General features: G+C 40.5%; 1 protein-coding gene across 3 annotated transcripts in view; it reads left to right on the top strand.

The window, feature by feature from the left end:
• KLHL14 (kelch like family member 14) overlaps positions 1–22,834 on the top strand; it is a 61,045-nt gene extending 38,211 nt beyond the window's left edge. For all 3 annotated transcript variants that reach the window (XM_090137511.1, XM_031612789.2, XM_090137510.1), the window contains exons 4-9: positions 5,773–5,862; positions 10,059–10,137; positions 16,042–16,232; positions 16,554–16,712; positions 19,338–19,495; positions 20,159–22,834. In XM_090137511.1, the coding sequence (XP_089993637.1) occupies positions 5,773–5,862; positions 10,059–10,137; positions 16,042–16,232; positions 16,554–16,712; positions 19,338–19,495; positions 20,159–20,299 (818 nt within the window). In that variant the 3' untranslated portion in view covers positions 20,300–22,834. The remainder of the gene's footprint in view (positions 1–5,772; positions 5,863–10,058; positions 10,138–16,041; positions 16,233–16,553; positions 16,713–19,337; positions 19,496–20,158) is intronic.
• The last annotated feature ends 4,012 nt before the right edge of the window (positions 22,835–26,846 follow it).

The raw sequence follows: 26,846 nt of genomic DNA, 5'->3' as shown, positions 1-26,846 counted from the left end.
AATGATTTATGAACCAAAGAAAAGGCAAACATTATTACTTGCTCTCCTTACAGCAAGTAATTGAACCAACTGTCCTCTGGCTAACATTTCTGGGAGCGGATCAGAAACAAAATGTTATGTTTCTGCTGTGAGCAAATCACATTCTCCTACAGTGAGTTTGCAGGTGCCTTCTGTATGGGAATGGAACATCTTCTCACATTACTCTGCCCTCTGGAGAGATGTGGAAAGACTCAGTTTTCAAGCAGCATTTGTTGAATATTATGCATCCAACAAGTTAGGCAGCTAATATTGTGGAAGGTCATTATTGCCTCCTTATATTTTCTGGTAATGATATCCTGGTCCTGGAAGCACTCTCTTCTCTTGCATCATCTGCACAGTTCATTAGAGATGATAACCATGACTTTTCAGTGTGTGCTGAGTCTTGAAAGGGCTATGCTCAAGCTATGCAGCATCTTAGGAAGAGATTTCTTGGCTTTCATCACAGTACCTCCTATATCCCATGCAGCTGAACATTTCAGGGTTGTGAAAAATCTATGGATTTTTTTTTTAAAATCTTTGAATAGAAGAATCCAGTGCAGTTTCTGAAAGTTTTTAGCAGAGCAGGGGCATGGTTGTGGGCTGTATCACAACTTTCAGATCACCTGGGACCAGAGCTTATCTCTCTTTCTGTCTCTAGAAATGTCATTCCTGTTTTCCCTCTTTCTCTGCTGGTTAGTATCAAAGTGAGGAATCAGTGTCCCTTGGATAATTATTAAGAACAACCAGATATCGTTTCCTAAATGTAGAAGGGCTGCTCTGAAAGTAATGCCCCCTCTTTTATTGTGTTGACCTGTAACACTAGAGGTTGGTGGTATGGCAAGAGAGATTGAACCTTCCCACCAATATTCTGTTAACTGTTGTTGCCACGTTACAGATGGCAGCAGAGGGGCAGTCTGACAGAACAGCATCAGACATGCAAGTGCTTGTGAAGGAAGGGTGTGTCATTGGATTTTTCCATGTGGAAAAAATGGCACCCTTTGACAATCATAATGCATGTTGAAAGTTTATGGAGGCTAACAAGTGAACATGAGCACAATGAAGGGTGGGAGGTGCATTTCAGCGGTGGCGACAGCATTGTCAAAGACAAGCTTCGTTCCAGATAGCTATGCATGTCACAAAATGAAGAGTGTCTCAGTCAGCTCATACATGTGAATCAGCAGATTGCAGTCACGGAACTGCGTACAGAGCTTCAGTGCATTGAAAACAATTGTGTCGATGTTAGAATATTGCAGAGTTTGTGCCAGGTCCTATGACTGCTCACAAAGGAACAGAAAGAACACCATATGCAAATTTTTGAGGATCTCTTGAACCAATGCAAGGCTGAAATTGGCAGTTTCCTGGATCACATTGTTACTGATTAAGAGATGTCATGTCATCACTGTGAGGTTGAGTCAAAACAGCAGCCCATGAAGTGGTGACATCTGAATTCGCCATTCAAGACACAGCCCTCAGCGGATAAAAAGATGTGCAATGTCTTTGGGGATAGGAAAGAAGTGATCCTTCTGGATTTCCAACCATCAGCTCTGACGACTACACTGTGATGCTGACTAAGCTGACGGCTCAAACTTCCAGAATCTGTCCAGAGAAGAAGGCAACCTTTCCCTTGAATGCAGTAATGCTAGGCCCCATACCAGTTTGAAGCACATTGCCAGTCTTGGCTGGACTGTCCTACCACAGCCAGTGTGTAGTCCAGACTTGGCATCTTCTGACTTCCATCTGTTTGGGCTGGTGAAATATGAATGGCGTGGGCAGCAATTTCCTAGCAACAACACTGTCATAGCAGCTATAAAACAGTGGGTCACCTCCACTGGTGCAGATTTGTATGAGTTGGCATGCAGACTCTTGTTCATCGCTGGCAAAAATGTATAGCTTGTGATGGTGACAATGTTGAAAAATAGTATTTTTATAGCTGGATATTTGCTCTGTCAAATACAGTTACTGTATTCCTTGTATATGTTGTAGTTTCTGTGGAAATAAACAGGAGGCATTACTTTTGGAGCAACCTACGTATAATTTTTGACAGAAACGAAATAAAACTAGATAAGGCAAACAGCACACATTACTTTTGTGGGCTACGTGAGAGATGTCATTCAAATTCTCACCATTCAAAAGTTGGAGGTGCCTTTGAAGTGTGATGGCATCTGGCTGACCACAGCTGTCATGATTGAGAGGCTTTTGATTCATGAGCATTATATTCATCTCTTTTGCCTTCCAGATCATTCTCAAGTGTAGATCAGTGGTTTAGTTGCAATCTGGAAAATGTTCCTGTTTCCATACGTCCTGTACATACGTACACCTTAGGGAGGGTCTAAATTGCATGAGAAAAGGGCTGGTTGGGCCACTGTCTTATCTAGGACTGCTTGGACTTGTTTCTTCTGTTGGTCTGAGAATTCACAAAACTACCAGAGTTTTGGAAAGTGTGTGAGGGGCGAGGGCTTAGGAGATGTGGGTTCTGCTTGCTACTTCTAACCACATGTGCCTGTCTCAAGTCGTTCCCTGGCACCAATCACCTTGGTAGCAGAGCATGTTTCTCAGGTGACAATGGCTTTTTTTTTTTTTCATCTTTTCATCTGTTTAATAGCCTTATCTTCTTCTTTTAAAATCTTACTTTAATAAAGTTGAGAATTCTCACACAGGATTATAAACATGTGTTATTAAATTTTAAATCTGTTTTGAAAGTGCCTCTATCCTACTCCCTCCTAGTAAAGTGACCTTTTTAAATGGAGGGAAGTGGGTTTAGATGACAGTCATGATAAATGCGGTCATGTTCACTCAATAAAATAAGGCCCAGTGCATTTGAGGATAAATCAGTGAAATGTACAGCCCCACCTGTCTGTCTCCATCATTCATTTCCACTGTCACTTTCACAGTGGCTGATGGATCACAGTTGCTGTAAAATTAGACAGCCTTTAATCTCATTTCATCCTGATTAGCTTCTCCTTACCCTTTCCCTCTAACTCACTGACTGACACGCTAAAAACTCACACTGGGCTCTGTTTGAGCATGGCGTACAAACTTCTCTTCAAATACCCTTTTTGCGGGGCAGGCAGGTGTTCCACTGGCTGGAAATGGAAAAAAGGAGAGGATGTGATTTTCACACGGTTAAAGCAAAACAGCAGACAAAGGCTCATGTAGAAATAATGGAAGCAGCAGTCTGGGCAGTGTGTGTGATGGGCCAAATTCTTCCTGTTATATCCTGGCAAGCTCAGGGAGTTTGTGAAGACTGTCACTACCAGAAACTGAATTAGCAAGATCACTAGCATGTAATTTTGACTCTATCTATGAAAGTTAGCTCCTGTACAGATGTGTGTTCATAAGGAATTATAGCTTATGGCAGAAGTTTTCAGGTGCTTTCCTTTTATAGCGGTCTTGTTAATCGCCCTAGTTTTGATTTCTGTGTGTAATTCATGATTGTGAGGGACCCTGAAAATGATCAAGGAGAAAGGCTGTGACGTTGATGATTTCCCCATTTCAGTGCAAAAACTCCCCTCAGGGGCTGACAGCGTTGCCCAGATACCACCTTCCTGCCCTGGATAAGCCTCCCTGGGGCTTTCCTGTGAGCTGCAGATGTTAGTTCAGGTCATTTGGGCCCAGTCCCCCAGCAGTGGGAACGTTGCCATTGCGTAAAGTGGGAGCTGGGATTAAGCCCTTAGTTTTTGAGTTTTAATTATCGCCATAAGTGTGGGAGTCTTATTGCATAGTTTATATGCATGGAAACAGCAGAAAAGCTTACAATATAATTTCTTCCTCTGCTGGCCCTGTTTGTGTCAATAAGGAGGATAAATAAAGTATTTTCAAAAAATGGAAATACAACACACAAAAAATATGCAGCTGTGCTGTCTATACACAAGTCTTTGATAAATACTGCATCTCTTCAAATTGACTGAAGGAAGAGCCTGACTCAACCTCTGTCTTGGACCTGATTTGAAAATACTGTAGCACACTGGGAAAGGTGGGAACTAAAGACCCTGTGGACTGGTCTTGGGGAACCTCTTCTTGAGAGGAGTGATCCCAAAGGCATCAAAGGGAGACAGCTGACTCCTTGTGGGAAGTCAGATTCATTCTTTAGTACAAGTTTCCACAAAATCCAGGGAAGTTCAGTGGGTTTGAGAGATTTTAAGATGGGAAAATGTTTGAGATTAATGAGTGGGAAAAACATGGGTACTAAGAAAATAAAAAATCTCTGTCATTCTTTCATCCCACTGTGGGAATCTATAGGTAGTATAAATTCTTAGGCATTGCCTAGTATAGCATTACATTCCAGTTTTGTTAAGTTTGCATGTAACAACAACAGTTAGTGATCTTCCACTGTATTTAGCTGCCCAATTTAAGAATTGCTTCACTTACATGACTTTTAAGAGTGCATTCTATGAAAATGATATTTGACCTTTACTAAAAACGAACCTTACTTATTCATCATCGCCCTGGCAAAAACTTCAGGAAGAAGCTTAAATGAGGCCACTTGATCTTTAAGAACATGTGTCCTAAATAACAAAGCTGTGCACATTTCTTATTATTTTTATTTGCATATGCTGTACTGCACAACCGCATTCTGAGAAAAATAAAAGATAATAAAACAAATGAAATGAGAGATATATCAACCAAAATAATCCAAGTGTGAGATAGGCTGCCTTTTTTTTTTTTTTTTTTTTTTTTTTTTGGCATTGGCGAAAGAGCACAAAGTAAGAGCTGGCCCTGAGTCATATTGATTTCCCACTGCACTGGTTTCCTAAGTGCTCTGTTGATCCGTGTCAAGCAATAAGTTCCCTGCCTGTACATGCACATCACCTCCCCATTTGTCCTCACCTAGATTTAAGGTACCCATATGATGAGCTGAACAAGGACATCATTTTTCCTACTGGTGTCACTGGGCCAAAACTACAATATGTGGTATGATAACTAATGCTACCTAAGTTTTCATTTACCATATAACATCAATGGTGCTGTATGCCACAGCACAATAATATATGCATATTATGTATAAACAAGCCCTTATTTTTGTGTTTTAATACTTATGATAGAAAATGTAAGTTGAAAAAAATAGAATATTGTGACTGTGTTTGGTCTATAGTAATTCCAGTACCTCCAAAAAGAAAGGATACCGCAGACCTAATGCCACAGTTTTGATCTTTGTTAACAAAGGGCTTCCTGATTAGATGAAAAGAAAATGTGTGATTGTGCTGCTAATGACATTGTACAGGAAATTAAGCGTATACATTTGGAAAAGGCATTAAATCAGCAGGACCTTAATTTAAAAACTTAAAACTGTATGGAAATGCAGCTTGTTCATTGCTGTGTAATAGAAAGCTTCTGAACACACTGACTCTTCTTGTGGAAACATTACCAACAGAACAAAGCTGGGCTGAGGTTTTTATAATGTTTCCTAGCATACCAGGATCCCTAGCATCTGCTTATTCCAGGAAAATATCAGACAACTTCACTCATTTTAACAGATTCATTTTAGAGCAGCATATATATGTGGGCGAGGGGGAGTGAGGTGGGGAGAACCAAGGGGCCAGCATTCCTGCTTTATTCAATTATCTACAAGATCAAATAATGTGAAATTACTAGTAAGCATCTGTTTCTGCTGTTAATCCATCAGACATACATGCTTGGGGTGGATGCCTTCTATTGTTTTGTACAAATTCCATCACGGTGTTGTATTTTCTACCTTTGGAAGTTTTTATGGAATCCATGCCCTGAGCTGATAAAGAACTCTCTCTTTGCTTACAGTTATGCCATATAACAGTGCACATCATTGTGTCGTGGAAGTGGAAAACTTCTTGTTTGTACTCGGAGGAGAAGACCAATGGAACCCTAATGGTATGTACATGGTATTAAAAGACACAGACAGCATTTGCCTTCCTGTGTCTGTCTGTCTGTCAGGTCAGCTGATGCGGTCATTAGTAAGTTATTTTGAGGTCCTGTAGCCAAATTGTTGAGCTACCAAAGGCTACTTTCAGATATCGATGTCATAAATATCTGGTACTTCAGTATTAGCATCTCTGTCATTCATCAGTTCCCACGTCCCTCGAGAAATGCCACAGGCAGCAGAACAGACTCTTTCAAGTGCATGCACCAGGCAGCAGCTGTTAAGAATTTTAACCTTCATTTCCAGTCTCCTTCCAGTCATAATATAATAATGCAATTGCAGTAGATGAATGCTTCCTTTCTATTGTCAAACCAGATACTTGCAGCTAAAGTTGTTAATGTGTTAATTATCTAGACAGAGATTCTTAAACTGGTCCCTTTTTTAGTCTTGCACAAGAGCTTCTCATATAGATTATCTGCTGCTACCTTCTTTGATTTGATTACTTCATAAATTTACTGCAAAGAGAAATTAAACAATTTAACAGGCTTCTGAGCAAAGCAAAAGGAGAGTACCATGCCTTGCAAAATTCACAAAATAGTCAAGACATTGTTAAAAAGCTTGCACATGAAGAAAGAGCTGTAGTTGTAGCAGCCTGTGTAACAGAGATAATTATGACTGAGAAACCATAAAACAGCTTGCAGGTACACATTTTTACTTTAAAACACCAGAGGATCCAGCTGAAATTACATATACTGCATATATTTTATTGTGAATGCCCCATTTCAGCATCTGCACTAAACCAAATTATAGAAAATTGTTACATCTGTTCACTTCCTAAAACCTGAGACAAACAATCCAGTCCACCCTAGAAACATATTTCCGGTGTACTTAAAATATCACTGAATGTTTTGGGAGAAGAGCCCTTCAGTTCTTCACATCTCCTTTATGTTATGCTATATTACGCAGGAAGTACAGGGGTATAATTAATGGTAATTGTTATTAGGAGTACCAGCCACAGCCAACAACTGAGGGCCCCTGTTGTGGTTGGTGGTAAGCAGATAACATAAGGCAGACCTTGTACCAGGCAGTTTCTAATTAAATAGCCATGTCATATGAAGGACGAAAGAAAAGAAGAATAATTATACACAATTTAAAGGTCTGGAAACTGAGTCACAAGCTAATAGAGAGTTTTAAGAAGGGGTGCATGCCCTGTGACTGAGATAGGACTTGAACACATGGTTTGTAACACGCATAGCACTGTAATTCTAAGGCTGCTTAGATCACTTCCTGAGCTAAAGACATGTGCAGCAGACATCCAACAGATTCCTTGATCTGTGAGAATCAGAGAGCTCTGATTTGTCCGTAGTGAAGTTACAGTGAAGGAAGTGGGAACATTATTGATAATGATCTCTTTACAAACTTACCCCAAGTGAAATGGATCCTATTTGTCTCAAAAATCATAAACTACATTCGGAGATATTTCTGGACTAGTTCTTTCTTGAAATTGATTTGCTCCAAGTATGCAGCTACATGGGAACTGCACACACATACTCACTTTTGTTTAAAGACCTTTGCCTGCTGTCCTCATAGAACAGAAGGGGCTTCAAATGAACCTAACTTGAGCTTTCCTGCCAGTGCATTTCAAGGATTGCAATACAAATGGAAAGGTGCCAAGTGTTGTTTCAGTGAATAGTGGCAATGGAAGGAGCATTATGCATATCTTTAGGCATTATGCCAATTCTTGGGTAGCAAGATGTACCCCAAGGAGTGACCATGAACATTCTGTGCTGCTCCTTTGACTTCCTGACAACCTAGGGAGCGTGGTGGTATTTCTTCTCATTTTTTGCATCCTCCTATGGCATCACCTTTCCAATCACAAGGGATCCTTGCATGAGTAAACGTTGATGAGAGCAGGTTGCAGAGCAATGACATGGATTTAGGACAAACATTCGTAACCTTCAGAGCCCTTCACCTTTTGGCATGGGTGCAGAAACCTTGCTGTACAGAGCAGAGCAGCATCTGCCTCCTTTTCTCTCATTATCCCAATTTACTAGTCCTGATTTCTGTTTACTTCTCACAGTTTCTGCATTCTGACAAGTGCTTCATGGCATGTGCCACCCTATTGACTGATGAGCAAGACAAAAATAATAGATACAGTTGTCTTTCAAACTGAATTCCAAAATTAAATTGGAATGAAACCATTTATACCAGGCAGCTTAAGGAGGTCATCGAATCCTTTTCCTGCCATCACAGGCATCATATAGTCCCATTTTGTAAATTTTCTAAGCTCCATTTGAAAAGCAGTTGGATTTTTAGCTTGCTCTACTCCTGTTGGAAAGCTGTTACAGAATCCAATTGCTCTCAATGACTAGGAGCCTTATTCTAATTTCCAGTAAAATGTATTCTTTGACTGTCTAAATCACCTTGTTCTCGTGCCAGAGTTGGCCTTTAGCTTAATAGCTTTTCCCCTCCTGGAGATTTGTTCCTCTGATGTATTACAGGCAGCATTCCTCTTCCCTTTCAGCTTTTGTTTTGCTGAGTACAACAAGCCAAGTTCTGCTGGAGTTTATCTCCTGCCATGAGATAAACATCTTGTTCTTCTTGTCATCCTTATGTCTCTTCTTTGTGCCCCTTCCAGTTTGATTTCATCTTCTTCCCTATGAAGTGACCAGATCTGTATCCTGTATCCCACTCTATTCCCAATAAAATCTCATTCTATGCCATGCTGCACAATCTTCTACATATGTGGTATTTATACCAAATATGTGCATAACACACTATATTAAGAGGCCAAGTCCCCAGATCAGAACTTTGTAAGACACGAGTGAAAAAGCTGCCATATAGCCAATGACTTCTGAAGTCCCAAGTAACTCTGAAAGATGTAGTAAGTAGAGCAGAAACCTCCCCACAGGACTTGAAACTTGTGATCAGTACTTACCTTGTATTGTAATCCCACTTTTGTAGTAGAAATAGGTGAATGCATGTCCTAAACAGTGAGACCTAGCTGGTCTCACCATGCTGGATTTGGAACATGATTATACATGGCAAGAGAATGAGTTCACTTCCAAATAGAGTGGTCAGTGCTTTCTTTCTCTGTAATCTTGTAGAACATGATCTTAAATGATTATGAATACAGATTCTTGCTGTATAATTTTTCTTCTCAACAGTCCCTTGATGGTCTATTTGCACATACTGAACTAAGCGCAGAATGCAGCAAGGAAAGTGAACCAGTCCTACAGAGGCTTTTCAGATGCAAAAATATTCACCTTGTAGAATACCCAGTGACCATTTATAGAACTGTGACATATGCAGTTGGGTTATTCTGCTGTCCTTTGAAGCCTCTAATTCAATTTTTTAGTCACACTTACATAAACAAAGGTTTCTTTTTCAAAGGTCCTCATCTGTTGAAGTCTCAGGTGTTACAAGAAATTGCCATACACTCTCTTGCTTCAGTTTTCTCGCTGTGATGTCAATCTGCATGTAAAATAAAATGAAATCTTAGTATCGTGAAGACATGCATACAGTTCTTGGGTTTGACAGCAAGGATAAGCTAGTTAGCCGGCGTATGTTGCTCATGTTTCACATTTTAGCTAACACATCTGGAGTAAGACTCTAAGAGTATATTCCCCCTTCGATGCACATGTGTAACTCCTCCTAACTTACATTGAAAGTACATGATAGAATAAGCCATCTAGTGCAAATAGTGCATACCCCATGCTGATGGCTTATGTGACTTCTAGTTATTTGCTCATTGTTTTTTACTGTGTTCCAGATAGAGGTGAAGTGAAGAGAAAGAAATGCACATGTTCTCCCTATGATATTTTACCTGACACAAAACACTCTAACCATAAAATACTATAGGGATATTCTCTTTTGGGCAGTAATTTTGTTTAGTGCTGTGATTTACTGTGGCTGTGAAAGTACCACAGCATCTATAAGTAAATTTAAATACACGTTTTCAAGATCTTATTACAGAGAGCAAGAATAATCTCTATCCACTTTTACAGCTAACAATTGCTAATTCAAACCTTGTAGTGCCCCATTTGTTGAATTATTACTGTACACATCGTGTAATCATACATTGTTGTAAACGGGGTAACCCTTCATAAAAGCTGGCAACTTGTGAAATATATGTAATTTATAATACAATCATGATGTTAAATACATGAAACAAACAGCTGAGTGTCAAAATAATCTATCTTCACAGGGAAGCACAGCACAAACTTTGTTAGCCGATATGATCCCAGGTTTAACAGCTGGATACAACTTCCACCCATGCAAGAGAGGTAAAAACCTACATGTTTTTCAATATATGTTTCTTCATCCTAAGAACAGCAGAAGTTTGTTTTAGTATGGGGAGTAAGGATGCCTACTTTGCAAATTCTGAGATAAAACTGCAGCGTGCAGTTGCTTCCCATTTGTCTCCTAATTTTTTTAAACATTCCAGATTCAAAACTCCACATGCCAAACCCTGCAGTGCTAACTCGTGCAAAATAACCATGGACTTTGTGCAATTACTGGTTGTCCGAGTGCAGTCTGAAGGGTTTTTCTGAAGTCTCTGTAGTATCCTGTCATGTTACCTGACTGAAGTGTTATGATGAGTTTGCAGTAAACAAGCAGTAATTATAGACAGATATCGTACAGAGAGCTGAAACCTTCATATGTTGACCCCATCCCGTCTCACCACACCAGCCATGGAGATCTCTCCTCAACATGACTTACCTTGTCAGAAGACTCAGAATCCTGGGTGGTCTTTGAATGAAGTTGCTGTCAGCCAATGCATATTAGAGTAGCATACATTTTAATCCTGCTGTGCACCGAAGAGCAGAGCTGCATGTGGACTTGAGCAAGGGCGTGTAAAGATGGCATAGATTTAACTCTGGATCCCAAATCCCAGCCTAACAGGAAAAAAGTCCCCTAAACCTGATCTGAATGATGTGTGTTTCATAGGAAGCGTATCAAAGGCAGAAGATCCAAAGTAATAATGTTTTTATGAAAAACCATTCCAAAGACGATCCATCTTTCAGATGAAAACCCGTCTTTTCATAGAACCGCTGTATAAGATATCTCACACCACTCTTCTGGGACGCTCTCTCTATTCCCTGTGCCATCAGTATTACCATTTTTTTGGTGTCTCAGTTGTCCACAGAGTTCAGGTGTCTGGCTCTCTGAGTGTTTGCAGACAAACTCCCGAGGGGCTCATGTGGCTGGCTGAAGGGTTGGGTTTGTTTGTCTGACAAAGCTCAGAAAGCAGGTAGGTGATTGAAGGTTGGAGAGCAAAGAGAGGAGTTCTTTCACCTCCACAGAGGGCAGTTGTGTGGTGCTGGTAAATACAGTTGGTAATTCTAGGTGCTGAATACAACTTGTCTCATATTCTGCAGGGTGCTGCCACCTTCATCCAAGAGTTAGAAAGGCTGCTGAGCTTTATGATTGCTTAGCAGCTGCCCAGCAATAAACTGCAACATGTTAGTGTCTTAGAGTCATAAATCCTGTAATGGTTTAGGTTGGGAGGGACCTTAAAGACCATCCAGTTCCAGCCCCTCTGCCGGAGCCAGGAACACCTCTCACTGCATCAGGCTGCCCAGAGCCACATCCAGCCTGTCCCTGAACACTTCCAGGGATGGAGCTTAGCACATTACAGTTTTAATTAAATGTAGCAGTCTACTCATACATAGTTCCTTTCAGCTAGGGACTCTAATATGTCATCTATTCAGGATACGTAGCATGTAGCTTGTAGACTTGTCCATTATTTTTCTATAAAGGCTCCTTGGTATAGGGGCTGTTATTGGAAAACAGTGATTTTCAAGTGTCTGAAATGTTTTTAAAAGTTAATTTGCTTATCCCTAATGACTTTCTCAGAATTGTTGCAGCCTTTAGAAGTGGGGCCTGGCCCAGGCAGTTTTTAGGTCATACAGACTACAGGGATCTTTTATGCAGTCTCTTTCCCAGCTCCTTAGTCAGATAAAGTTCTCATTAAAGTCAATAGTCTACTTTTCTCCCTCTAGAAGTACAGGGTCACGCCCTGTATCTGCTGTTATAATGCAGGCACCGTTGACAAGACAGACTGTTTAATGGGTTCTTCTGAGTCATTATGGTCCATCAAGTCAAAACCCACTTAGGAATTTTAGTCTGAGAATAATTGGCTGGATAGACTGTAATAGCTCCTTTGAAATGACTGCCAGGTAAATGTGGGTCTCATTCACAGGCAGTATATTCTCAAGTTGAAAATCTGTATGAAATATTTGATGAGTAAACTTTTATCTCATATACTAAAATCCATATCTGATTGATTTTACTGTTTGAACTATAAAGAAAAATCTAATCCCTGTATGGATTCACAGCCGTCAGCGTGTTTTGCTTTAACGCCAAGTTTGGCTTCTTTTCGTTCGTAGCATATCTCAAAAATAGTTGCCTTTGAAAAGTGTGCAGTGTTTTCAGGTGTGTGTTGCTGAGAAAAGCAAAGGACTCATCAGTAATTGAAATACTGGTTGGCCCAACCATGCAATGAGAGTGGGATACCGTTTGGAGAGCAGTCCAGTTACACTAACAAGTTTAATGGAGAACTGATCTCTGAACTTGTAGAGTGAGTTGCAAATGAACACCTCTGTCCAGTGCTGTTCCAACCTACCAAATCAGCCCAGAGCAGGATAAGGGGTACAGAACATTTATGACTTTCTGTTTTACTTACATTCCAATTAGGAGATTTTATTTAAATATAAAAGACTGTATTCTGCCAGGGCATGGAGAAGCAAGCACAAGTGGATCTGATCCAGGCTGCCTTCTCTAATTAAGCTGAGTGGAATGATAAAAGAAGTTGCAAAAAGAACCCAAACAAACAAACAAAAAAAAGACAAAAAATAATTTTGTTTTATTTTAGCATCTGACTTTAATAATAGCATTAACCTTTGTTAAAATGGCTTTTGCTTTTTAAAAGCAAACCAAACACTCTAACAGTGACCATGTAATAAGGTCCAGATTCTGTTGTGATCACTCAGTTTTACACTTCTGACCGGTATTTTGTGTTCCAGAGCATGGATTCATTTTTGGTAGAAACTAGAAGGAAGCGTTAGAAATGTTTCCCTTTTTGTGCATTATGAGAAAATTTAGTTAGGTTGCTTATTGAGGGGAAGGGAAGGAAGGAAAAGCGTTTCAGAGACCAGAAAATGTCAGACAGTTGCAAGCTCCGAAGAAAATCCCCAAATAATTGTCTTATTGTCCATATTCACATCCTAAGGTGCATTCCAGCTATTTAATTAGAGTGGGTAGTCTTTTCCCAGTTTTGTAGGAAAAGTTGTCTTGTGAAGACTGCTGCATTATGTTTTAATCTGAATTTACAGCAATTTTAAAAGCCTTCCCTTAACAGCACATCCCTTGTGTGCTCTATCACTGAGAAGTTAATAACCAAAAACCTTAACATATTAGTGGCAGGAGCTACTGGGTAAATAAATATTCACCTCCAAGCAGAAGACTGAAGCATGCTGACGCTCTCATTTTTGCTCCTTATAGTGACACTGTGTGGATGAAACCAGGAGTACACCTACAGAGTGATGTTCACAAAATCTCAGTTAAAACGGTAGTGCCTACCAGTAATACCTACCTCTTTGTTGAATTTAAACTCAAAAAAAAAAAAAAAAGAGAGAGAGAACCTGCTATTCATACATAATAGTATATGCCTACTAATTGCAGTAGAATTTGGTTTTGAAAATTCATTCTGTTGCACATTTTATTGGGTTTGTTACTGAAAATCTGACTAAAATATGTCAAGAACTGTGAGAGCAGTTTGTGCATGGTTTGTCAAAGGAGGTGGCTAAGGACAGAGAGATGGGCACAAGAGCATCTCCAGTATGGATGCTGGTAGCGCTGCAGGTTTTTGCCAACTACAGCAGGGCCAGAGGAGATGTGAGCTCTGGCTGAGCATTTCTCAGCACATGCTTGCCTGTGTAGGATGTCTAACTGGATGTGACCTCTGCAGCTTTTCCTGCTCCCAGGGGAGGAATGCGGGCTGTCTTGCCTGTCATATGCTCTCAGGAAGCATATAGGCACTTGGTTTCCTCTAACGCTTTTACCCGCTGTCAAATTAGAGTGAAATCAGCCAGCAGGTTTTTGGTGAGAAGACAACATTCAGACAGACATGGATACACGTACAGTGTAATCAAATAAGCTTTGTTTCCATAGAAAATCAGGCTAAAAACATAGATGCACAATTTGCTGCCCGACCATGCAGAGCAATACATGCCATCAGCTTCTATCTACCCATTGACAGATAAATTAAATGGTCTTATTTAATTCGTCAGTGTAGTTGGAGGCACTTAGCGGCATTCATTTCCTCCTATTTGCATCCTTCCTTTCTCTAGACATACTCCTGAGGTGCTCAGAAGCCAGAGAGCACCATGTTAGCTACAGAGCTACTGCTTGTGACCCAGCAGTCAGACCCAGCAATGTTTGGCCTGCCTGCAAGGCTCTGGGCTCACACACAGTGCAAAGGTGATGAGGCACTGACACAAGCTGCCTAGAGAAGCTGTGGGTTCTCCATCTCTGGAGGTGCTCAAGGTCAGGTTGAATGGGGCCCCGGGTTGGCCTAAGCTGGTGGGATGTGTCCGCCTATGGCAAAGTTGGAACTGGCTGTGCTTTAAGGTCCCTTCCAACCCAAGCCATTCTATGACTCTGTGACTTGTTTAGTCCAGGAAATAATTTCAGGTTTGGAACCAACAATTTTGCTCAAATTCTGTGTTCAGTTTGGGGCTCCTCACTACAAGAAGGATGCAGAGTTGCTTGAGTGTGTGCAGAGAAGAACAAAGCTGCTGAAAGGACAAGAAAACAAGAATTACGAGGAGGGGCTGGGGGAGTTGGGTTTGTTTAGTCTGGAGAAGAGGAGGCTGAAGTGAGACCTGCTTACTCCCACAGCTATGTGAAATGAGGCTGCAGCAGGGAGGATGTCCATCTCTTTTCTCAGGTGACAAGTGATAGCAAGGAAACATCCTCAAGTTGCACTACAAGAGTGGTCGTTACATTGCATATCAGGAAGAATTTCTTCATGGAAAGGGTGGTTGGAATAGGTTGACCAGGGAAGTGATGGAGTCTCCATCCCTGGAGGTGTTTAAGAAATAGTGTTTAAGAAATAGGTGTTTAAGAAATAGGTAGATGGAGTGCTAAGTAATGTGGTTTAGAGGTGGACTTGGTAATATTAGGTTATGGTTGGATTTGGTGATTTTAAGGATTGTTTCCAATCTTAATGCTTCTATGATTCCAATCTAGTTTTTGTGATGTGCTTTTTCTTTGCCATTTTTTCTCATATCACTGTAACTTAGAATTAGAGACCTCTACCTTGGCAAAACTTCCTACCACTGAGTAATCAGGGGAGCATTCTGACTGTTGCTTACACTAAGAAGGATCTCTCAAAATCATCTTCTGCTCTATTTCTACTTCAGTAACAGACACCATTAACTTTAGAGTCATGAGAAAGACAAGCTAATATATTTCTACTAGTCCTAACCAGAAAAAAATAATGATTTCCCTGCATACCTGAGTTGCATGTGAAACCGAACAGGTGGCTAAAACTTTTCTCAGAGTTAGCTGGATGGAGCTGGACCTTTTTTGAGTTAAAGGGTAGAAATGTAACACTGCACCCAGCTTAAGGAAAGTTGTTCTATTTGCAGTACTGCAGAAAGAAGAAAAAAATGATAATTGAAGAAAAATTTTGATGATGTGGTTCTCTTAGTAAATTGGGAACAATGACCCTTGAAGGACCATAAAGAAAGTGAATGTCAAGATAATTTATTATTGTTACATTATCTACCTCATTTTTCACTGTATCTTACTGAGTTGTTATATCCCTTACAAGGTAATGCCCCAAACATTAATGAGCACCTTTTTATCTTTCACGGGTGTGAAAAAGCAACAAACAGGTTTGAAAAAAAAAAAGTATTTTCTGTCAGACTTATGTGTACTTAATTGTTTTGACACCAAAAATGAGGTGTAAGGTATTCATTTGGTGTAGAACGTGGATTTGATTAGCAAAGCAGGCAAAGTCTTTAGGATAAATGCGAGCATGAGAATCTTCTGGGTACTTCAGAAAGTATCATTTGGAATAGCAGCTATGTTAGTTGAGGGTGTCAGCTGGATTTTAAAAACTGATGGGAGTGGCTCATTGGTTGTTGGCTCGTGTTGTTTTATTTTGCCCTGTCCTCCAGGAGAGCCAGCTTCTATGCCTGCCGCCTGGACAAGAACTTATATGTAATCGGCGGAAGAAATGAAACTGGCTATTTGTCCAGCGTGGAGTGCTACAACCTGGAGACAAATGAGTGGCGTTATGTGTCTTCCTTACCACAACCTTTGGCAGCCCACGCAGGAGCCGTTCACAATGGCAAGATATATATTTCAGGCCAGTATCTTTTCCAATTCCCACTACAGAAATATTTTATTTATGTATATATATATAAGTTGAGATACATACATATACATATACACATATATATGGTGTAGGGAACCTGCTTTGGCAGGGGGGTTGGACTCGATGATCTCTGGAGGTCCCTTCCAACCCCTACAATTCTGTGATTCTGTGATTCTGTATACATACATATATACACATATATACATAAGAAGATATAAAAAAACAAACAAACAAACAAACCCAGAGCTAAATTCCTGCTGCAGAACAGCATCTTTATTTACAGTAATTAACAGAGGTGCATTTATTTTGCAGGAGGTGTTCACAATGGAGAATATGTCCCCTGGCTGTACTGCTATGACCCTGTGATGGACGTCTGGGCCCGAAAACAGGACATGAACACAAAACGGGCGATCCACACTTTGGCTGTAATGAATGACCGACTGTATGCCATTGGAGGAAACCATTTGAAAGGTCACACTTCTAACAGTGAAAAAGCATTTCAGTGTCACCCATCTCCTGATAGTTAGACAGTCATTGTTAAATACATTAAAATACAGGCAACACAATTTAACAGGACGCTTGAGCCAGCAATTTTAAAAACATTTTATGCAAATTATTTTAAAATTATAACAGTACATTAAATATATGAGTAATGAATGCTTTAGATAATAAAAATGGGAGCTTCCATTACTCAAAGGCATGGACAATTTGTCATTACCAAGAATTCAATGAAACAAACAGATTATTCTTTGACCCGAAAGTACCAGCAATATTTTCCTCTGTAAATCATTTTCCAAACTATGCAGTTAGAGAGAGCTTTATTCAGAGCAACATACAAAAACAAGCTCCTGATTTAATGAGAGAAAAAAAAAACCCAGCCATTAAATATTAGGACTAAGCTCTTTAGATCCCTTTGTAGTATTAAATATAGCTTGTTAATTGTGATTCTTTTTAGAGATCTCTTGTTTTCACCTTCTGAAAAGATCTCATGTTAAGCTAACTACTGCATGGGCACCTGGTACTTTTGTCTTAATACTCACATGCTGTAACTATTACTGTTGAAGTAAAGAGATTCTGTTATTCTGTTTAATCCAACCACTCAGACAAAAAACACAGCTCCTGTTCCTTGTTCTCTGAAAATATTTGACAGAGCATAATCACTTTTCTTTTTTCCTTTTGCTTTCTTACTTAAGGAAAAGAAACAACTAGCAAAAAAAACACAACAGCAAAAGAGAAAATTGTAATGCAAAAGGAATAGTAGGAATGGTGATGTTAACTGACAGTGATACCATGCCATGTGCCTGAATGACTCTGGCACCCAAGTCCCAATGAGACTGTGACATCTCATGCTGCTTTTCAAGATGTGAACATCCACACAGGGGACAAAGTCTGCATATTTTCAGTTAAGAGTACTGGGGTACAATCCCTTGCAGCTGGGCTGATGTGCCTCTGTTCCCCACACTCAGTTATAATGGGTCTTTGCTGGGCTGAATTTCAGAAAGTAACGGGTAAAATCTGTCAGCATCTGCAAAATCTGTAGAGGTTGCAGACCTTCACAGTGTTGGCTTTGTTTCCTGCTCAATTAACCTATTTAACACATCCCAGTCCTCTGATAGGTATAACATTCGCCTTGGTTTGCACAAGCTTGAATTGTTTCCATCTCCTTTCTTTCTTCACCCAGTTTCACCTCTAGGAAAACAAGCATTGCATTTTTGCCTCTTTAGCTGCTGCCCTGCATTGCTGCCCTTTGAATTGCTTGCTGTTTGTTGTGAGAGGCAGTTAACATCTAGGCTTCTGGAAAAGTTGGTCTCTGGAAGAAGGTTTGTTTGGGAACATATCTTCTTCTGTAAAGTGAAGCAAAGAGGAGGAAGGGGGCTAAAGTGCAGATGAAATGTAGTAATTTCTCCACTGGGTCAGAACTGCAGGGCTCTGATAGCTCCGTGGCCAAGCACTTCTTTGTAAGGCTGGATTGGTATGCCTCTGTCAGCAGTGCATTTGCTGCAACACAGCTAGACATGCGTATGCTGCAGTTTATTACAGAGCTCTTTGACAGATTCTGGCACACAGCAGTGGCCTTTCTATGGTTCCTTGAAAACATTGACAGAAAAATCATTTCATTACAGCTATTCGTTCCCTCCTACAAGAAACTTCATTTTAAATACCAATAACACCAGATGCCCTTTTCCAGAAAATCAGACTTCTCTTTTCTACTTTGCCTTGATGGAGAACATGGCAATGTCAAGTAAAGCATCCTAACAAGTTAAAAAGACCATAATCTTCTTGCAATGCTCTGATAAAAAAAAATTAAAAAAGGTGGTTCTAGCTAGGGAAATATCTAAATACTACAGCAGGAACCAGGACACTTAGGTTCTATGTCCGCATTCAGCTCACTTAGTTGTTACTAAGCATCACAGCTTGAGAGTCTTCAGATGTATCTGCCCTTTGGTGATTACAAAGCAGCTGTTGCTTGGAGCCATTTTCTCTCTCAGACATGGAAGAGTGGCACCACAGTTCTTTTGGAGACATTTCTGTTGCCTTGAAGATGTTGTCACATCACAGATACATGCTTAGGGTGCACCATAAAACAACTTGCAACTGATCCTGAACACTATGTCCCTCTGGGACCAAGTGGCATCAACTGTCTAAGCTCCACCTTCACTTGGGAGACACTGATTCCCGAGCAAAACTTAACGTGTTGATTTTTTAATAGTTTAGATCTGCTGACCTTTGGGAAAGACTGCCAGGATAGCCTTTTCGTACATGCTCAAATATGCATTAGCACTGATAAATGAGGAGAAATATTGCTTGAATTTGCTTTGTTCATTTTTATTGAGTGTACTTGTGATCTGTAGAAGACTGTGGAACTAATGGTAAAAGCTTTCAACAGAGCTTTTTCATTTGAACTGAAGTAATGGGATATTATCATTATAGAAGATGGCTTAGGTGTATATGGTAATATTTTCTAGAAGAAAATTTAATAGTGATGTTGTAATAATGCAATTGCAACCATAAGTTAATACATTTAACAGTAAAAAAATATATATCTAAAATAGTATGCCATAATTCATGTTCTTCTTTCTCAATGCTGCTACCCAGGTTTCTCCCACCTCGACGTAATGCTTGTGGAATGCTATGACCCTAAAGGTGACCAGTGGAATATCCTCCAGACTCCTATTCTGGAGGGCCGCAGCGGTCCTGGCTGTGCAGTCCTTGATGACAGTATTTACCTTGTAGGAGGATACAGCTGGAGCATGGTGTGTACTTGCTTTCTGTGGTGATCCTTTCATTCCTGCTGAGCTCTTGCACCCAGAGTGTATATTTGGCAGAGGGGAAATAGAAGAAGAAAGGGATGAAGAACAGGCTGCCTAGAGGAGTTGTGGATTCCCCATCCTTGGAGGTGTTGAAGGCAAGGTTGGATGGAGCCCTGGGCAGCCTGGTCTAGTTCCTGACTAGTGTTGGCAACCCTACCTGCAGAAGGGGGTTGGAAGTAGATGATCTTTTAGGTCCCTTTCAGCCCAAGACATTCTATAATTCTATGAAAGTAGCTGCAGAGACAAATTTTGGTTTAATTTTCAACTTGTGGAGAACATACAGTGCTTTTTTACCTCTGTGCTTTTCTATTTCAATGAGTTATTATCAGATTGTACTCACTAATAAGTAGTAATGTAAAAATAAGATGTAATTTGGTAGGGATTGTATGTCTCTAGCTCTGCTTATAAGGAGCTTTGTAAAGGAGCCTGGTTTTCAGAAGCTGGATGCTCTGCCCATAGGAAAACCAAACCTTCCTAAGGGTTCTTAAGTTAAGGCCCAAAACTGAGTCACTTTGGAAAAAAGAAGTAGTTTTTCATCTTTAATGCTCACGGGTAACTTGGACTTCACCTAAGACACTTTCAATACAACTTTTGGTTCTGTTACAGGGGGCCTACAAATCTTCTACTATTTGCTATAGCCCTGAGAAGGGGACTTGGACAGAGCTAGAAGGAGATGTTGCTGAGCCACTTGCAGGTCCCGCTTGTTCAACTGTCATATTGCCAGCCTGTGTACCATACAACAAGTGATAGTGGAGGAGCACTGACACGGACACTGATTGCATTTGGGAAAATAATGACGGGTGACGTAAATATTTTCTTAGAACAGGATTCCTGTTAAACAAATCTACTGTAATTGACCCTTTATTCCATACTTACGCTTTAGGAGCAAACTAAAAGAGAACAAAAAGAAAGTGTTGTCCCATCTCAGATAGAAGCCAGTGTCTTATGAAGCAAGTAGCTAAAACACACCGAACAGTACATGCTGACAGACTGCCATTTCAGACTGATTTTAACTTTTTCCTGCTGCAGAAAGATTCCTCACGTCAAATCTAACTTTAAAAGTATGAAGGCTAAATGTTCAGACACAGCCTGAAGAGACAAGATCAGTATTGTGCATTGTATCTACCTGCATGTGATCTGTGTTGAAGTCATGAGGATGTTGTTTTCATGAATGCTTCAAAATTCAGATAGTGAAAAGCTCACTCTGCATTGCAGAATTGTCTCCTCCTGTAATCCTAACCTACAGCTACTACACATGCTCTGCAAGCAACACAGGATCGAAGATTATAGAAGGTAAAGAAGTGTCATTCAGTTTTTGCACAGCTTGTCATCAGATACACTCTGCCTTCAAAGTCCCCACGTGTAAGTGTAGTGGAAACCAAGACTACACTGAAACCCATGCTTTACAGAGCACTTCCTTCAGTAGCCAGTTTGGGAATTGGGGTCAAATTCTCCTTGTCACACTTGTGTAAAGTCAGAGTCGTTTCGCTGAAATCACATGGAATGACTACTTTCATGTTGGTAGAATAGCAGAAATTCGGTCCTACACCTTAAATTCTGGGTTCATACAGTAAGTTATTTCTATAACCAAGTAATGGAGCACCAGAACCCTTCCTTACTTTTTCTCACCCACCCGTTATGAGCATATGTGCTAGTTGCTTCCAAAGACAACAAGACTGCATTTAACTGTAAATGTATTACTTTGGACTATTAAATGATTGCACACAATTTTAGAGGGGGACCGCTGAGTAGTTAAAATACTCCCATGTGACTGGTCTGAAATGTAGCCGGAAAGATTTGTATTATTGATCCAAAGTAACATGAGGCTGGACTTTCCACTGCCTCGTAGCTCGTGTAATTATTTACACAGTGCAAAGCAAGTTCAGAGTGCTTTATTTCAGACTCGCTTTATGAACTCTTAGTTGCTTGTACAAATCAGACTATCCATGTTTTAAGCTTATGTCTTTCTGTCCTGCCATTGCAGAAGCAGTGACAAAATCTGAAGTCTGGTATTTAACATAATCATCTACATCTCAGCAAAATATATGCAGAATTCTTCTATCGTGGTTTACGGATGCTACATCCATTACTCTCAAACCATCTTCCTCACTGATATAAAGTGATATTGCTCCATTGAAGCCAGTGTGCTTTGATGTGCTTCTGGCTCGTGTCAGATAAGAATCTGGCCTTTAAATTGCTTAGTTTTAACTGGCTGCACCAAGTAAGAGGCAAAGCAATCTCACATCCCGCATTTTCAAGCTTGTGCATATCTTTCATGATAGGTTGTAACGCTAATGCATTAAGCAAGGAGCAGATGACTGCTGGAGGTTGGCTTCTACTGCAGAGGCAATAGACGTGAGGAGGAACTCATTATTTGCTTTGCAAAATAGAAAGAGGACGAATGTATTCAGAAATTACACCATATATTGAAGCTTGAGAGCAATATAAATAATGGAGAGCAAATACTGCGGGACTGTTTCTTTCTGGCATCAGTCCAGTTTTATTGCAGTACAACTCCTGCAGAATTACGCAGATGTAAAATTGGAGTAATGCAGTGAAGACTGATAAGCATACAAATGCAATAAACCAATTGATGAAGTAGCTGCATGCCTGGAAAAAGAAAATGTTTAAACAAAATAATTATCTGAAGATGCTAATATTTGAATGTGTCGTTGAGGAATTTTCCAGTGAGCATCACTAAGGAACTCGTAAAGGTGGAGTGTATATCCTGAAATCTCAAATCCATTTCTACTATATAGTGCAATCTTAGTTGGTTTTGTATTTATTTATATTGTTCAGATCCAAGGGATCCCTTGTAAAATATATTTGGTGCAATCATGACTTTTTTTTTCCTGTTGAAAGTTATATAAATATAAATATATATTAAAAGGAAACTGTCAAGATACTAAACGAGGAAACTTAGAACAACATTTAAGATCATGACAAGGTCTGCCACTAAACACTGACTGTCACTTGTCTCTACTGAAATGTACCATCTTAAAGGACATTTGTTGTCCTTTTAAGTGGTTCTTTTTTTTTACCAAGATAATTTAAAGATTTAAGAGGTCTCTATGTAAATCTTTCTATCTTTCAGGAAGGCATGACCAAGGAAAGTGCTAACTGAATAAGTCACAAAAAGAATGTAAATTTTGTACAGTATTAGACTGTGTAAATGAAGCTTGCTCGTAGGGGGAAAACTTTAAATAAAACTTTATGTACTAATTCAACTGTCTGCCATATTCCTACTTATAAAGTGTATGTATAAATGATAACTACATTAAATTCTTTGGAACTTTTTTATCATGTAGATGTGTAAACTTCCTTTATTTTGTGGCCATACGTAACAGCCTTGTTGTCTCCAAGTGCCGTTGCTCAGTGTTTGAAAATGGCACAGTGAAAACACAGTGAAGCAGCACCTTCCCCCGAGCGCAGTGCTTGGCCTCAGCACTGAGCAGATGCAAGGCAGACCTGGTCCTTTGGTTTGGAGCAAGTGAGAGCTATGCTGGAGCGTGGCTGAGGGTGTAATGGAGGAGTTACAATCACAGAGTCTTAGCATCATTATAATTGGAAAAGACCTCTAAAATGTCCAACCATCAGCCCATCCCCACCATGCCCACTAACCATGTCCCTCAGTGCCACACCTCCATGTTTTTTGAACACCTCCAAGGAGGGTGACTGCACCACCTCCCTGGGCAGCCTGTGCCACTGCCTCCCGGCTCTTTCTGAGGAGAAATTTTTCCTAATATCCAACCCTGGTGCAACTTAAGGCCATCATCTCCCACCCTATTAGTGAATGAAATGACAGGAGGATCTGCACCTGTTTTCTGTCTGCTGTCTGCTCCTCCCAGGGACTCTTCTCACCTCACTAAGCAGGCATTATTTGGATGGCAAAAGGTTAGGTCAGGAAAATACTTGGGTGCTACAGTGCTCAGGTTTACAATGCATGAGTGTCCTGCATTTCTGTGGTGCATGGGCTGAGATGAGCATCAAGCTAAAGCCGGACTCTGTGACAATAGAGGAAAACTCCCACTGGCAGTAAGGCACAAACAGAGCAGATGTGTCTCAGGTTCCGGCCCCAGCTGGGCCAAAGGGAACATCTTTTCCGTTGCTGGTTCATAGATGAGCATCTTCTAGCATTAGGTGGGATGGTTGGTGGCCCTGCATGTGGCAGGGGGGTTGGAGATTCATGATCCTTGAGGTCCCTTCCAACCCTGGCAATTCTGTGATTCTGTGATCTTCTCCAGGAGTTCCACACTGAGCCTGCTCCTCTGTTCTCCTCTTGCTCTGCTGCCCTTCTTGCCAAGCGTGAATCTCCTCTTGCCCCTCAGGACAACACTCTTGCCTAAGCATTTCTGTGGAGCTGGGCCTAGATAACCCACAGACCAGTGAAGGAGACATCTCTTTGCTCCCGGCCATGAACCCCATCTGTGACCCAACCAGTGTGAGATGGACAGATAGCTGCTGACATGCAACTTGTATGCCTGCCACAAGTCTGGAGGGCAGAGATTTAGAAATAGCTTTTCTCTGATGATAGCATTGTCTTCAAAGGTGCTATGCCCCCTTCTCCCTAAAGCTGCCATTGTTTTCTGTCATGTTTGTCCTCCTTGCTGCTTTTAATACAGTGATTTAGTAAGCTTAACTGCATTTGGGAGCCAGTTTATGAGAAAAATCCATACCAAACTTCTTTATATGCACTTCTTTACATTGTAATCATTCACCAGTAAAGTACCATAGTTGCTTTGTTTTTAAGAAACAGACCATGTTTCAGCTTCCTATTTACATGGAGCTTTCCAGGTACAGACAAAGGCAGAAATCACAATGAGGTGATTGCTGAGGAGGGCAAGGTAGTAATGCCCAGCACACATTCTCATTTCTGTCATTAATGCAGCAGCAGGAAGACATCAGAGCTTCAGTCTCTCGTGTTCGAGGCAGGGATGGAGTGACAGCAGTGCTGGAGGTCAGAGCAGGAAGAAAAAGTACACTAATGAATTCTGGTGGGTTTGTAATGCCATAAAAGATTCAGTTAATCTGCAGCATAGATGTTGATCAGCAAAACTAAACCTAACTCTCTGGACCTTGTCAGATGTATTCTGTGCATGTCAGTGTTCCACACCAATTACAGATTTTAGAAGATGCTCTCATGCAAAACTATATGCCCTAATATATAAGTCAGCTCGTATGTAACTAAAATTAAAATCTGACTGTGGCAAATCTCTGTGATCCTGATATATGAAAATCCAAATAAATGATTTGTTCCCAGAAATGAAAAATAACTTCAGCAGGAAATTTCAAAATTACTTATGCAGGATTAATCCAGTTCAATGAATGCATCTTGCGTTGATTAATAAAGCATTCCTGAATTGCAAAGTAAAAAACGAGAGGAGACTTTCTGGTGCTGCTATATTTGTGTATTTCTGAAGCTAGAGAGAAATCTGCTTTTACAAGAGATGTGGTCAACCAGTGTAAACAGAAATTAAATACAAATAGTGATTTTCTAATTGTCTGTTTTCTCCCTGCAGCAGAAAACTACCTTTGTGTCATTGATCCTTTTCTTGAAGAACACAGGTACTGTGTTACCTGCCACAATATTGGATGAGCATCTAACACGGTTCTACAATGACTCCAATTAGCATCCAAATGACGTCTGTGGGTTTATCTGGAAAAGAAAGGCAGAACTGGAGCTATTTTCCCCCAGTTTCTTGCCACGCAGAGTGTGGTCCCTCTGCCCAGAGCCCTGGTCAAGTAGCATTTGATTTTGTGACACGTTGCACTTGAATTTAGTTGTCCTTACAAGTGAACAGATAAGAGGGAATCTATTTAGAAATTAAAAACAAGGGAAGGAGATTTAAAAATGCAGCATATTCCCAAATATTTCTTTTCCTTCAGCATCTGCACACACACATAGAAAATCAGTTGGATTCATTTAAAGTGGTATCAGCACTTCATCTAAAAGACTCTTCTTCCATTTGGAAAATCCTTCAATCATTGCAGTGTTTTCTAAAGACATTCATTGCAATTTGTGGTTTCAAAAGTTGTGCTATGCAAAGCACCTTCAAAATCCTTTTGGTTCCCTCTTTAACAAATGGTTCCTCACAGTACTCCTAACATCTTCCAGAAAAACACACTGGAGGAATTGGATTTGTGAACCTGCCTTTGTATCTCAGTCTCTTGCGTGCCATTCACTTTCTGTTTCTTTGCATTCTGCATTCCAGTTTTGAAAACTGTGTTTTCAAAACCCTTTGGCTGTTGAAGAGCATTTCGTGTGAATGGAGTAAGTTTACTTGAAGTACATTTCACTGTGAATAGTGAATACCTAAGCTGATGATCCATGGCATAGACAGTGACTAAAGATCTGTGCCTTCTCATGTATTCTAGGGGTCTGTAAGTCTTGAAAAAGGTGTGTAAATACACATGTGCCCATTTGCACCCTAAAAACATCCGCAGTAAGGACTCCTGTGCCACAGTCCACTTGCACCCTAAAAACATCCAATTCATAGGCCGTAGTAAGGACTCCTGTGCCACAGTTTTTGCTAAAGCTGTAAACATGGTAACAGCACTGAAACTTGGGTTTTTTCTTCAGAAGTCGTGTCCCATTAGTGACAGCAAGGAGTGCAACCAGGAGGACAGCTGGAACTATAGCGATGGAGTACATGAAACTCCAGGTCAGAACCACAACTGAATGGTTACTCAGGGGGGAAGTAAATCCCCAGACTGGCCAGAGCAATGGCAGAGGCTTGCCAAGGTCGTCCCATGGCATGGCATGACCAGTGGTACCCTAGTCGTTGGTTTTTGTTGGTTTTTTTGTTTTCTTTTCTTTCAATTCAAGCCCACACCATCTAAAACTTGCACAAATGGCACAACTTTCAAAGCTGCTTTTTCTTCAGCTTCCTCAGTGGATGAAGAATCTGTCTATTCCAACTCATTTCCAACTTCCTTCTCTCTCTGCCTGTACAGAGAAGATCAGGAGATTTCTGTCAGACCTACAGAACTGCAGCCTAGAGCTGCAATAGGTTGAAGCTTTACAGTGAGATCTTCCCTTCACCAGCAAGCCTTGCCCCGGTCAGGAAGTGATGGAACTGATATTCTATGCTCAGGATGGAATGTGCTCTTCTTAACAGTATTTGGAGGGTGAAAACCATCATCTGGTTATGCAGGATTTGGGTGTAAAGAGTCCAGCATGATAATCTTTACTGAATGGTTTTTACTTACAGGCTGCACAAAGATTCATCAACTGACTGTGGGAAAGTAATAGAATCACAGAATCATTAAGGTTGGAAGAGACCACTGAGATCAC

This window comes from Phasianus colchicus, chromosome 3, assembly GCF_987193195.1.
Source record: "Phasianus colchicus chromosome 3, bPhaCol1.hap1.1, whole genome shotgun sequence".
Taxonomy (NCBI): domain Eukaryota; kingdom Metazoa; phylum Chordata; class Aves; order Galliformes; family Phasianidae; genus Phasianus; species Phasianus colchicus.
This window is presented reverse-complemented; position numbering and strand designations above follow the sequence as displayed.